At 43.5% G+C, this 14,384-nt stretch overlaps 1 protein-coding gene across 3 annotated transcripts; it reads left to right on the top strand.

Annotated features, from left to right (window-relative positions):
- Positions 1–550: 550 nt before the first annotated feature.
- On the top strand, positions 551–2,981 carry LOC121854770 (neural-cadherin-like). Of its 3 annotated transcripts, none has more exons than XM_042349535.1 (2): positions 551–642; positions 1,559–2,981. In XM_042349535.1, the coding sequence occupies exon 2, from the start codon at positions 1,629–1,631 to the stop codon at positions 2,964–2,966; it is 1,338 nt and encodes a 445-aa protein (XP_042205469.1). In that variant the 5' UTR covers positions 551–642; positions 1,559–1,628; the 3' UTR covers positions 2,967–2,981. The 3 variants fall into 3 exon arrangements, with proteins under 3 accessions (XP_042205469.1, XP_042205471.1, XP_042205472.1); XM_042349537.1 differs by lacking the exon at positions 551–642 and adding an exon at positions 649–789; XM_042349538.1 differs by lacking the exon at positions 551–642 and adding an exon at positions 1,086–1,215.
- Positions 2,982–14,384: the final 11,403 nt, after the last annotated feature.

Genomic DNA, 14,384 nt, shown 5'->3' with positions numbered 1-14,384 from the left:
GAGCTGCAGCAGGTGCCCACCAGGTCTTTGATCCGGGTGCTGGGGTCTCAGCCTCCCTGCCTCCTCTCCACCCCCAAAGTTTCCCCCCTCCTTCCTCCCATCTTCTCCCACACCTCCATAGTAGCTCTTCCTCTCGCCGACTCCCTCCCTGAAATTAAATCAATTCGTTTAAACTCACATTTTGGAGTTTCTCTTTATTTCTTATTACTATTTGTAAATTTTCATAATATAATTATTAATATTAATCGAATTTATTGAAGAAATATGAATATCAGGGATAAATAAAAATCACTCAATGAGTTCTCTTGCGCACACTTAGCGCATGCGCACTAGCAACAATCGATGCGATTTTCTTATTTTATCTTATCATTATTTCCTCTGGCTACAGGGTTGCCCAATGTATAGTTTTAAAATGCCAGGTGGATACACAAAAAAACTTCACATAGTTAAAAAATATAATTAAACCTCGTAAGAGCCTTTATACTGCCAATAAATGTAAAAACCAGACGAGCGCCGTTTGCACCTGCGCCATGCGGGGAGGGCGACGCCTGGGACGAACAGCCCGTGGGCTTCAAATGGTCATGGCTGAGTGTAGTGGTCGGGTGTTGTGAAACGCTCTCGGGTTATTAGAGATAATTTGTGGTAAGTGAGAGTTATACCTTACAGTTTAGTTGAAAATGAAACAAGAAGGTGTTGTGAATAGTTTATAAGCGATGGAATTGTGTTTAAAACTGGAAATAACTAAATGTGAAGTCAAAACATCGGTAAGAAGTAGTAGCGGCATTGGAGGTTTGTACCTGGTGGTTGTCACCGTGTTTTAAATGGGTGGGAGGAACTTGGTTTGGGTCTACAGAAGAAGCGCCTACTGTGATATGTTAACAAACATTTGCTTCTTGTTGAGTGTCCATGTGAATACTGACCTATATATAAATATGTTAAACAAGTGACCGAGGAAGCCCTTTAAAGTGGTTGTTTTATTAAAGCTGGCATCATCTCGTGTTGACCCGGGTTGTGGTGACCTGGGCAGGTACACACGACTGCCAAGTACTCAGCATGTTAGCTGCATGACGTGAGTGCTTGCTTTGTCCTCACGGATAACCCCCACCCAATCTCCCGCCGCTGACCCAACTATCGTTAATATTTGCAGTGTGATGAGAAGAAACTTAATATTAGTAACGGGTGGCTGTGGGCTCTGCAACTAAGGACACTAGCTCGGTAATTCACTAAGGTTAACTAGCCTTCGCCCCAGAATGGTTGTGCCGTGTACGTGGATCATAGTGTTTCATGAATATTTGGCTGATCAGTGAGCAGTGTTTGTCATATATTGTTAATATTATTAATGAACTTGTATTTAATATCCCCTGTGATTGATCGTAAACTTCGAATGCTGACATTGCCCTTTTGGTGTTCCCTCTACCATGGTGCACAAAGACATTACAAAGGCTAACCTCCATTAATAATCTTGTTTGTCAATATTAAATTAATGTTTTAGTGTAAATGTATGATTTGTATTAATATTTGTATGTCATGATAACTGAAGGGTGATTCTTTGTTTCAGATTGTTGCCGGCTATGAAGTGGCGTGTTGGAGTGTTGACGTTTTGTGGAGTGTAGCAGTGGAGTGTTAAGATGGTTGGTACAATGTTGCCTCGCAGTGTGTTGTTAGGGCGTGTGGGTGTGGCCGTCGTGGTCACACTCACCACCGTGTGCATGAGTGCAGAGATCTTGCCCGAAGTGATGTACAATGTGGCCGTGCCCCACGACGTTGCCCCCGCGCATATTGTGTACAAGATCAAATTAAAAGATGGCCAAATCGTTGATAAATTGATGGATAGTGAGTACTCAGATTACTTTGCCGTGTTGGATACTGGTGATGTTATGACTGTGTCCAAGGTGGTCCCCCTCTTGGGTCGTATTGTGACCCTCAGGGTGTCCACTAACTACGCCGATGGTAACATTCAGGTGTATGCTATCAGGGTGGCCATCAAAGATCACCAGACGATGCTACGGTTCCTTAAGCCGGAGTACGACGCCGAAGTTTATGAGAACCTGCCTGCTGGCACTGAACTCCAGGGCGTGGATGACTTGGAGGCCATGGGGGAGGAGGATATTAAGTACGAGCTTCTTGGAGGCCACTCCGTCTTCGCTCTTCACCACGTCGGTGGCGTACCAACAGTGGTCACTCGAAAAGCTCTTGATCGCGAGGCTCAAGACTTGTACAAGCTGGTCTTGCGAGCCTACGACAAGGAAGGTATGGACATGGCAGAAGCCAAGATCAATGTTCATATTCTTGACATGAACGACCATGCTCCTGTTTTCACGCAGAATGTGTTCTACTTCTTCGTCCCCCTCAATGTCACACGATTCGATAAGTTAGGTCGTGTAACGGCTCATGACGGTGACGGAGACAAGGTGGTGTACCGCCTGGCCTACCCGTCCAACACCTTTACCATCGTGCCGCAGACAGGAGAGATAATGCTGATAGAAGCTCCGGACACCATGGTGTACGAACTGGAGCTGGAGGCCTTCGACAAGCGTAAACCCACTCTCTACTCTGATAACTTGGCCAAAGCTCACATCGAATTTCGGTATCCAAGCGATTCCCTGTTCACCGGGGAAAGCAACGACATCGATTACGACGTGTACCCTGAGCATGCCATGTCCAAACGCAGTGCTAAGAAGAGGGTAAAGCGAGGTCAGCTCCGCCACACCAAGGAATTGGTGTTTTCCGAGGCTGACGGAGCCGTCGAGGGCAAAGTCGTATTCCAACTGGAAAAGGAAATTCAGTGGGAAACATTTAAAATCCGCGACGATAACCCATGGGTTGAAGTGGACACTAACGGTGCCGTGAGAATCAAGAAAAAATGGGACTATGAAGAGTTGGGACCAGAGAAGACGATCGACTTTTGGGTCACCATCACCAACAACGACCGTAATGGTAAATACTGTTACCACTTGTTATGTTGAATGGGAATATCATGTCAGACAGCAGCTGTAAGAATGAAATATATTTTGTATACCAGTATGAACGATTTGTTTAGGTGTGTGCTCAACATTGTTGCATGTAATGTAGAGTGTTTTGATGTCTTAACTAGCATGTTTAGTATACAGACTTTCATGTCACATTTATATTTTGAAAAATTTCGTTTGTCTATTTCCAAAACTATTTACAGATTAGTGATACACACTCAATGAGTAGCATGAAGCATAATTATTAGAACAAGAAGATAAGGCACCCAGTTTATTTTACCTAACGATCTAAACACCTTAACGCTACCTGGGGGTGATCAAAGTGATTAATCACGTGAAATAAGCTAGGATGCCAGGAACTTAACCTAACCTCGAATGAGAAAACGTGATGAGTACAATTTCTCTGCCATCGCGAGAGATGTGACGAGGGTTGTCTGCACGATTAGCCACATTGTATTTTTATCGTTCATTTGGTAGCATCATCTGAGGGAGTTAGTTGATAACATGCACTTGTCACGGAACGGATGCCATAACCTGAGAATATTCCAAACTTTTTAATTAGTTGTACAATTGTGAAGCTACACTTAATAGATTAGTGGCAATTACACATCAAATTTTAATTAGTTATTAAATTACCGTAATGTATTGCTTATTGTAATGGTGTTTTGTGCTCGAGTAGTTTTTATACATGTGATGAATGGTACGGTAGTTATGGTATTTCACTAGAATGATCACTTATACTTAAATTTTGTAATTGCTACACGATAGTCTCATTATAAACACTGATGAATGGAATACAGGCGTGGGCATGGTAAGAGGAACACACAGTGGATGATGAAGCCTCAACTTTCCACTCGAGAATAATTCTAAACCAGGATAAAATACACAGTTAATACATGCTCGTGGAACTCTTGATAAGGGCAAGTTTCTCTACGCCCCAGCAGTAATAGGGGACCTGGATGTTAATCGATTTGCTGATCGTGTTCCGGGGTAATGGTTAGCCAGTGCAGTTGGCTAGTTGTCCGGTCTTCTCGGAGTATTCCTTGATACTGGGTCATACAGCTCGTTAACTCAGGGTGTGGTTGTTGTGTTGGTGACAGCTTCTACACCTTAAACAAATTCATGCCTAGGTGGCCCTTGGTACGGCCATCCTCGTTACACGAGGGGCAACCATTATTATAAAGCATAAATGTAATATTATTGAATATCTGGGCTTATTGATAAAGTCATATGGAAAGGTTTGTAAACATTTTCCACGCGTTAACATAATAAATTGTCTTGAAAATGGTTCTGAATACCTGGTGACTTACAGGTCCTACAAGAGCCAGTTGCAGGGAAGTCACCCAGAATCATTGAATACTAAACTTCAGAAAAGAAGAAATTTCGTAGAATAGTAGAATTGTATGTTAGAATATGGTAAATTGTTTCGTAGTGGACAGTGTAAACTTGCTCAGGCAGAAGTGAGAGTTCAGTGAAATTTGGGTACTAATTGAAACGAAGGAAATCAGGTCTATAATTACAGTACAGTACTTTTTGAAGTATATTTCTAGTAATGCAAATTACCGTTGAGTCGACAAATCATAGTTTAGTCACAGGTGGGATAATTATAACCAGATGATATAACTTAAGTTGTATTTGTTTTTATAGCATCTCGAAATAACGTTTCAAGCAGTAATATTCGGGCAACCTGCCGTCTAGTCGGTATGTGTAGGATAATGCGACATTTAATAAAGGCCTAAGGTTTGAGCCTATGTTAACAAATACAAAAAGTATACTTGTACACGTTTTGTATGAGTCAGTAAGGTTGCGCTTCCTTTCTCGTGAGTCGGTGCATTCCTCATTATTGTGACCGTGTGACTCACCCTATATCCTGCTGGGCCTCGTCTCACATACTAGTCACCACTAGATCTTGTGGGCCATGACATTTGTATTCAACATTGGACGTTCGAAATTTTGATCTTCCGCCGTTAGGAATTTTACTCTTCCTCCTCGTGTTACTTCACAGAACTTGATGAGGCAGCAGTTTCAGCACTACATGTACTTACTTTGTAAACATACACTATAATATAGAGCGATGTGTCTTAGGGCTGTGTAGTCAAGTGTTCTCTTCAAACAGCCTCAGCTAAACTGTGATGTAGTGCCATAATGCTGTATACTTGATAGCTTATACTATTTACCAGGGTGAGGAGAATCACTTGGGATTTTAACATTTACCAAACACACTTCGTATAAACTGTTGTGTGTCAGGTAATTGATAATACAACATACTGTAGTTCTTAGCTTTTATAATTTGTTTTAGACTACAGTAGTGTACAGGGTGTAAGTTATTACAGGTTCCACGTGCATATGAAGAAAACAAGACCAAATGACTCCTAATATGTCGGTGTAATAGTAGCACGATAAAAGGTAGAATAACGGTATATACTGTAAGTTGTGAGCAAGGTAGCCTATCCGGACGTGTTAATATTTGATGACTGATGTAGTGGAATCTTATCCTTGTAGAGTGTAGAACTGTAGATGGTAAAGTACAGTAAAATGTTGTTTGATATATTATACAGCATGTATTATGTTACGATAGTACTTTTGTGGTCATTGTGGTGGTCGTTTCCGTGTTTATATAAATCATTAAGTTTAACAGTGGGTAGATTAACGGAAGTGAATGGATCATGACAGTGCCTGGGTGGGTCAGCTGTGGGCGTGTCATGAAGTGGGTAATATTTGGCGCCTTCCTGTATTGGTAAACAGCTCCACCCGGAGTGCTTTTGTTATTACATTCTCAGAGTAATAGTATTATTATTTTGTTATTATTATTAATGTTGTTGTTATTAAATACGTTTGGTGTTCTATATACAGTATAGGGGATTTTTTTAATAGGAAACTCTGATTATCTTCATTAGTTAGATAAGGTATATAATAAGATTCCTGATTGACTTACCGGCAGAACCTGATTCAGGGTTTTCCTATTTCATGTATTTCTTGTAATTTCAATTGTGTTGGTTGTGCTCTTTCGTAATGGTATGTGGGTGTTGTATTGCGCTGTTCGGGGGTTGTAAATATTGTCTGTATTTTTGTACAGTATTAGCTAGTTCTGCTGTTTGATGACGGAGGAAAAGGTTATGGAACTTATGGGTCGTAACATCAGTTTTCTAGAATGTTAGCACTAGTAGGGTGTCAGTGTGTTCTCGGTAGGGTGTAAGAGGGTTACCGCTGACTGACACACTTCCTTGTATTAGACTCATCGGGTTAAAGGGTGATTCATGCCAGCACACTCACTACTCGTGATTCATCTTGTTCACCTACACGCTGCACACGTTAGTTGTCACACCAGCTTCACGGTTCCACCTCACAGTACCTTTATTTCCTCCTCTATATAAACTGCCTTGTACACGTTGGTTGGTAGTTACCACATCAATGCTCGTAAGTGTAAATTTAGCAAGTAAATAGGTAAGTACGTGCGTGCAGTAGTGGTTTGTAGCTTACATGAGGCTACCCCGAAGTGTGGAGTGAGTCACGTTTAGAGCTCGTTGACTTGACTTAACCAAGTGGTGGTGGCTGTGGGTAATGTTTGGCTCCAGAGTACATATTGCTTCACCTGTTACTGAACGACTCCTCAGCATCAGGAAGATTTACTGATGTGTCAGCAAGAGGTGCTAAGGAACGTGTGCAAACGTTACATAAGGTAAGTCAGTCAACAACTGTGATGATGAATCCGTGGTAAACACACGGAGGTCCAGTAGTGCTGTAATGGCTCCCAGATAAAGCTAATTATGTTAGTAGTTTTGAAGGTCAAGGAATTAATCGATGTGCAGTCTTGTCGAGTTGTGGTCTTTGTTTATAAAGCTAACAGGAACCAGAGTCATTATAGCGCGAGTCGGGCTGTTGGCTCTTGTTAGAAAACACAGAAATGGAAGACCTGATAACATGGGGTCAGGTTTTAGCCGATTGTCATTTGTAGATTTTTTGGGGTGGGGTGGGGGTGGGGGGTATGGGTGGAGTACTGGCCTAATATGTTACTGTACACTATATTAATTGTGGGGGGCATGGTGGAGTACTGGCCTAATATGTTACTGTACACTATATTAATTGTGGGGGCATGGGTGGAGTACTGGCCTAATATGTTACTGCACACCATGGTGAGTACTGGCTAATATGTTACTGTACACTATAATAATTGTGGGGGCATGGGTGAGTACTGGCCTAATATGTTACTGTACACTATATTAATTGTGGGTTGGGTGGAGTACTGGCCTAATCTGTTACTGTACACTATATTAATTTGTGGGGGCATGGTGAGTACTGGCCTAATATGTTACTGCACACTATATTAATTGTGGGGGGGCATGGTGAGTATCAATTAATATACTAATTATATTAATTGTGTGGGGGCATGGGTGAGTACTGGCCTAATATGTTACTGTACACTATATTAATTGTGGGGGCAGGGTGAGTACTGGCCTAATTGTTACTGTACAATTATATTAATTGTGGGGGGCATGGTGAGTACCAATATGTTACTGTACACTATTAATTGTGGGGCGGTGGAGTACTGGCCTAATATGTTACTGTACACTATATTAATTGTGGGGGGGGGCATGGGTGGAGTACTGGCCTAATATGTTACTGTACACTATATTAATTTTGATGATTAGACATATTCTTGTGTGTGTGTAGTGAAGTATGATGATTTACTAGTGCTAATTATGTTGAGGGTTACGTGGCGAGTACAGCTGATTCTTCCCACCTGCATTGCTTGCTAAATGCTTCACAGACTGACCAGCTCATTGCTGCGACAGTGTAGCTGGTGTTTTGTAGCCTTCCATCACTGAGAATGTTATCGTTATTCTTTATTAATTATTGAGAATTTATCATTATTCACCAAGTATATTATTAGTGGGTATAGACTACAGATTACTGGATAGAATGTTGTAGTGACGGATGCCTGACTGTGACGAGTGGTGAGGTGACAGACAGGTGTGCCCCCATCATAAAACTTTCCGGGTACAGTAGGTCGCCCCCTCGTGATTGGCTTCCCAGGTAGGGCGCCTCCAACACCTCCCATCGTCATCACCTGCATCGGAAATGACTCAGGTGACGGTCTGGGCTCGTAATTTCCGGGTATCTTGAACCATTGATTATTTCGAGCAACTCTCACCGTTGATAATCATGTTCTTGGTGGTATCATAGTATTGTGCCATGGTGCTCCTGGTGAAAACTTTTGTTTTTTACTAAGTTGCACCATGGTTGTAATTTTCCTGGTAAGTTAAACGGTTTATTAACTTTGTATTGGTTGTAACTCCTTCCAACCATGCAGTATATGTACCCAAACAAACCTGTCGTGTTATTAGCGTACAAGTATTTTTATATGTTGTTTAGGGGTCATGATTTTGGCTGTTTTTCTAAATTACAATAAATTAGGATCTTTGAGGTGAGGTTTATGGTACTACATCAGGAAGCCAACTGATTATGAAAGTTTTGCATTTATCGACTCAAGTGCTGGAGTGGGCGTCCGGTAGGGGGTGACAGCGTGCTGTAAATGTCCGCACCACATGTGAACATTTCGGTGACGGTTGTGACGGCGACGACATGATGTTGACAGTGACGTGTGAGCTGAGTGACGTAACTGTCCAGGAATGTCCAGGTGGGCCACCCTGCCCTCCCAGACCCAGGCTACTTGGGTAGGTTCCGGGTGGCGGCGCCTGCTAACTTCTCGTATGTTTTGGGATCACTATTTATCCACCTTTGAACAGTGGATCTTGCTTAATGTTGTTTACCTCGGAGGAAAACTGGCGAGTTGATATAATTTTGTGTTTCTGATAATGTGTGGAGGAGTAGTTACTGCTTTAAGCCTGATTATACCAGCACTGTACTGTAACCTGATGAACGTATGGAGGCCGCGAAGCTACAGGTCACTCATATAGCCTCAATACTTTTCTGTTTTGCCTGTAGTTATTTGGTTTGTGCCGGTGTGCCTTCTGAAGTGATCAATAGCCAAGCGGGGCTCTGAGTACACGTGTTGGAGCTCAGGTGATAGTAGGGACTGTATAGAATTCGTCTCAAGACTTATAAAACAAGTCTTCCCTATTGTGGTATTTGTGTGTAGTTCATATTTATTACAGAGGCAGTAGTATTGAGTGGGACTGTAGGTTATGTGGTGTGTGTGTGGGAGCGGTCCAAAGCCACCATTTATCGTCAGCTATAGAGGGCGTGGGGCGGCTCACGTGATCCCTCCCCTGTATAAATCACCGGCCGGCGAGCTTCAGCTGAGGCAGGGCACGCCCCACTAACCTCCCACACCCACGTACCACCGCCACCCATTTCACCATTCCACTGATTCGCTAATCCTTTATAATGTGTTTCGTAGTATTTTTGCTATGGGTAACGTTATTATTTGCCTGAACGATCGTACTGGGTAAGGGATCACTCGTCCGTTTTGTCCTTGGCTTTTCGTTCATTTGAATGTGGAACACTGAGAGGAGTTAAACTTTTCTTGAGACTTGAGTCATTGGTCCTCACGAGAGCTGGGATCAGTGTGACAATAGACGTAGTCCCATTATCTCAACCTGGGGAGTGGGAACGTTCGGGGATATATCGCGTGTTCCACCGTTTGTTGCCGCAGCCCAGGAGAGCTGTTACTGCCAGTAGCCTTCCAACATTTGTCATTGCCAAAGTCTCTCAATTCCACCCTTGATGACGTAACGAAACTCTTAAGCTCTGGTTTATGGGAGATAAGGTTGACACATGTTATTAACTGCCTTGTTAGATCTACTGGATCACCCTTGCATGGTGCCAACACCGGAGTCTTGACGTCATTTAGGATTTTGGGTAATGTAGTTTATGGTCAATTAACTTTATTTCACGAGGGACCTGGTAGGCCTATATATACCGGGTACTGCAGCTATTAGAGAAAAAATGGCTACACATTACAGCCGATTGGTTTAATTAACAGCTTGCTGGCAGTGAAGTTAGGTAGGGGTTTGTTACAGCTAAAGTTTACACACCTTGTATCTCACAGACCAGTTCATAGTGCATTGATCTGTGGTTAATCATCAAGCTCAAGTGTAACCTCAAAATATGGTTTGGCATCAAATTAACACCTTAGCATTACACCCTAGACTGTATCTTTACTATTAAAAGATTATTATGCTATGTTTATATTACTGTTTCATTAGGCTGTTTACTGTGTGGGTTTAAGAAGGCGGATCTGGGTGTTATTACAGAAGCTGATAAATGTAAAGGTTGTAACAACACATTGGTTCAGGACTGTCGGTAGAGGCGCCAGCAAGATCCCGGTTCACGGAGACGGAGTTTACTTAACATGAAGAGCGAGACTCCCACACGTTGTATTGGTTAACCTCGACCTTACGGCCTCCAGTAAGTGGCTCCTGCCTCCCACTTCACTCCATTGGTCTTAAGAACTGGTGTTTGAGTGAGCCAGTCTCTCTCTCTCTCTCTCTCATTACCCCGTGTGCCTCATCTCCCTCCACCGTGTTACTGTATATAGTTCAGTGTACTCTTCCTACCGTGCATTTTATCACTCGTCACCGCCCTGTCCCCCTCCCCCCCCCCTTACCTTCCTCCCTTACCTGAGTCAGACCCCTTAGTGTGCCATTAAAGATGATCCTTCTTGCAAGTTGGGTCTCCCCTTTCTCACTCTCTTCTCTCTTTTCTCAGTCTCCCCTTTCTCTCACTCTCCCTGACTCTCCTATCGCTCTGTCCCCTTACTCTCTCTCTCTCTCTCTGATAATAAAAGGAGGCAGCACCTGGTGTGAGAGAGCCAGGTCTCTGGAGCGTTAATTAAACAACAGTTTGGTGTAGTTATAATGAGGCGAGCAAGTTTAACGACTACACTTAGGCTGGGGGGTGTGTGGCCTGGGAGCTCCTTGCTGGTGTACGAGGAAGGTGTCGCCCTGTGTCTGTCTGTCTGTCTGTGTGGTGTTAGTCATGGCCGTACTCGTGCATGTTAAACACACACACACACACACACTCACCTGGGCAATAACTCATCTCAAAATGGTGGTATTAATGATCCTTCAAGATTTGTTCCTAAGTTAGCGTTATTTTGTGTTAGACGAGATAATTCGACAGGACTGGTTGTGGTGATCGTCATTCTGGGAGATTTTCATTTGTTGGAGAATTAAACGGGTAATATATTTTTTTTTACTAATAACAAGTTGCCCCGAGGTAGGTTGATTGATGGGGAGGAACACCAGAGGATATTTCACGATATATTACAGATGTGGGTGATGGGGTGAGGAACGTGAGGGCAACGATAGGAAATACGAGTTGGGAACATCTTGCCTCACATTGCCCGGGAAAGGTTTGCAGTCGGTTCCCCTTCTCCCTCTTCCTCCTCCCCCGGGGTGCAGTTAAACGTCAACCTTTTGTGTTGTGTGAAGGGGGAAAAGTGTGATGCCAAGTAGATTTAGGGGAGTTACTTAATAATTTTATTTGGTACTGTCGGGTGTGAGATGTTGCCTCGCTGCTCGGGTACCTGGGAGAGTATAGGCACGGGATCTTGAGAACATTTGTATAATAAACGGTTGTTAATATCCCCGTAAAGGTGCTCTTAACAGCTCAATATGGGTAATATAAAAAGTAATATATTTACTCCCCAGGTCATTAAATACAGCAGGTACCAGGTTGTTAAAAATGGTATATTCACAAGTAACGACACAACTGCTGCAGTAAAAAATGTTTAATAAATATAATTACGGTACATTTATATGAATATACACTTGACAGTTTTACAGTAAAATAATTAGTGGTTGTGACAGCCGAATGAAATTGAAAATTGTAAAATGGAAACGTTTTGGTTAATCAGCTGACTGGTGTGTGAGGCATGCTGGCCGTCCACCACCACCTGGTCTGTGTGTGAGGCAGTGCTGACCGTCCACCACCACCTGGTCTGTGTGTGAGGCAGTGCTGACCGTCCACCACCACCTGGTCTGTGTGTGAGGCAGTGCTGACCGTCCACCACCACCTGGTCTGTGTGTATCAGGGCGAGCAAGTTCACCATCTGGGTTAATAAGGTGTTTTCTCACTCGTATTATTTATGCTCATTATTAATTGAGATTTTCTGTAGTTATACCATATATGGGAGTGCGTCTTGGTATATTAAACTGTACAGTGCTGTGTGGGGAGCAAGAGAGGCTATTAAACAATATCCTTAACATGTTTCATCTTGTCAGAATTTCCGCCTTTGAGGGAAACCATCTTCACCATAAAGGGACCGGAAGTTCGGGTCCTGATTCACTTGGTATATAACATGGGGCGACTTTAAGGAACCTCCCAGCTTTTAAGAGAGACAGAAGGTGTGGAGCGTTGATGACTTACCACCTAACTGCTCTCAGTGGTGTGGTGTGGGGGATGCCAGGGGCCTCGTGTTGGCTTTCCTTGACGCGTTGCTCTAATCTGGTGTTAACATTGTAATATAAGAGTTATCAGGGGGTGACCATTAGCTGTATAAAAGAGGAAACTATTTTTTTACCCTTAAAAAATGTTGAACCAGACTTTGGAGAATTTGTTAGCTTTTGGGGCCTGCCAGAAGCATCAACTTAGTCGTCTATGTGTCACTTGGGAAGCTTACAGAGCGACTGAGCTGGGGGGGGGGGCACTAAGACATACTGGTATTAACACTGATTACCACACCACACTCCTTTAGCCTTCAGGGCCGTGATGTTCCTCCTGTCAACCAACGTCTCTAAACTTGTGTGTGTGTGTGTGTGTGTGTGTGTAACCTTCCCCGGTCGTCCTGCTGATGTATTGTTGCCAGGTTCCTGAGATGAGGAAATGCTCTAACCTCTAAAACTTGGATCATCACGAGACCTGCTTGATGTACCGTATGTGACGCCCACACACACACACACACGCACACGCGCGCGCGAAAACTTTGATTTTACTGTCAGCTGTGTTTGATTTAGTGATAAAAAAAGGAGATTTGTGGTAGTGTCCTGTGTTTACACAAGAGAAAGTTTGCGATATAATGCAAATGATGTTCCAGACTGAGGTGAGGGTTGGTGAGTGTGCTAAAAATAGCCGGTGGGCATCGGAGTGTGTCTAGGCCGGAGTGGGGTCGGGGTTAGAGGGGAGACTGACAGAGGGGGGGGGGAGAAGCGAGGGGAATAAACCCCTCCCCCCACATCCCCCGCTGATCAATACTGCGTGCTGGAGTGCCGGACGGTGCCACCAGACGCCGCCGCCGCCGCTCTTGTTGCTGCTAGATTATGGCTCGCCTGCCACCACACCGCTTACTGCTCTTGAATATCTGCCAATATTGATATAATATTACCTCCGTCAACCAACACTTTCTAGTAGGTGTGTGTTATCACCGAGTAGAGGGAGAGAGGAAGGGTAGGGTAGGTCCCGACCCTCTGCCACCGCCGCCGCTGCTGCCGGTGGTGGTGTTGCCGGGGACCCCTCACTACTCACTCTACCAGCCGGAAGTTATATTGAAGAGGCCGGGAGTAACGTAGCGGTGGCCTCTGGCGGCATCAACAGCAGAGTACAGGAGGGGGTATAGTTAAGGGCACACCACTCTAAACCACGTCACTTGTCGAGGGATACACCTGTACTCCCCCTCTTTCTCCTCCTGTTCCTCTTATCTTTATTGACACCTTCTCTTTAATAATAGTGGTATATATCTCTTGTACACCGCGGTAGTCGAGTATTGGTAACCACATCATAATTAATTACACACTGAGAGCTCCCCCACACAACACACTCTGGGGTCACTTTCATGTTACTGAATTAAAAAAAAAACGTATAAATTAGTTCTAAGAAATATTGTTCTTTACCGTGAAGGATCTACCCTGAATGGTGAACAATGGTGAGCGTAAATAACTAAACTACCCTTCAGAACCCCTGCTTGTGATTGGTGGCCCCCTTCAGAACCACGGCTGGTGATTGGCGACCCCCCTTCAGAACCCCGGCTTGTGATTGGTGGTCATATTGCAGGTTCTGGTTGGCAATTTACAAAAAGTTTTCATCAGGAACCAGACGGGAGGCGACGACGGGACCCGGAAGTTGACCTGGCGGAAGAATTGGATGATTAAGGAATTGTTGCCGGGGCGGAGATGTGTGTGGCTGTTGGGGGTTATAGTGTGAGACCCAGCTCTTGTTTACCGGGTTCTACGTTGTTTACATTGTTTACGTTGTTACTGCTGGATCTTATGAGTCGTGATATAGTGGTTGGGGGAACTACATATGATCCTTTAATATTGACGTTATGGTTAATGGTGACGTTATGGTTAATGATGACATTATGGTTAATGGTGACGAAATGGGATCCCTGGGCACAATAGGGAGGTTTTGGGCTTAGAAGTTCGATATATGTTTCTCTAACCATTATATATATATATATATATATATATATATATATATATATATATATATATATATATATATATATATATATAT

This window comes from Homarus americanus, unplaced genomic scaffold, assembly GCF_018991925.1.
Source record: "Homarus americanus isolate GMGI-L3 unplaced genomic scaffold, GMGI_Hamer_2.0 scaffold53233, whole genome shotgun sequence".
Lineage (NCBI taxonomy): Eukaryota > Metazoa > Arthropoda > Malacostraca > Decapoda > Nephropidae > Homarus > Homarus americanus.
The sequence above is the reverse complement of the archived record's forward strand: the minus strand, read 5'-3'. Positions and strand labels throughout refer to the sequence as shown.

Bases quoted from the DNA above. Each gene is read 5' to 3' on its own strand.
- LOC121854770 (XM_042349535.1), top strand. From the start codon at position 1,629: ATGGTTGGTACAATGTTGCCTCGCAGTGTGTTGTTAGGGCGTGTGGGT.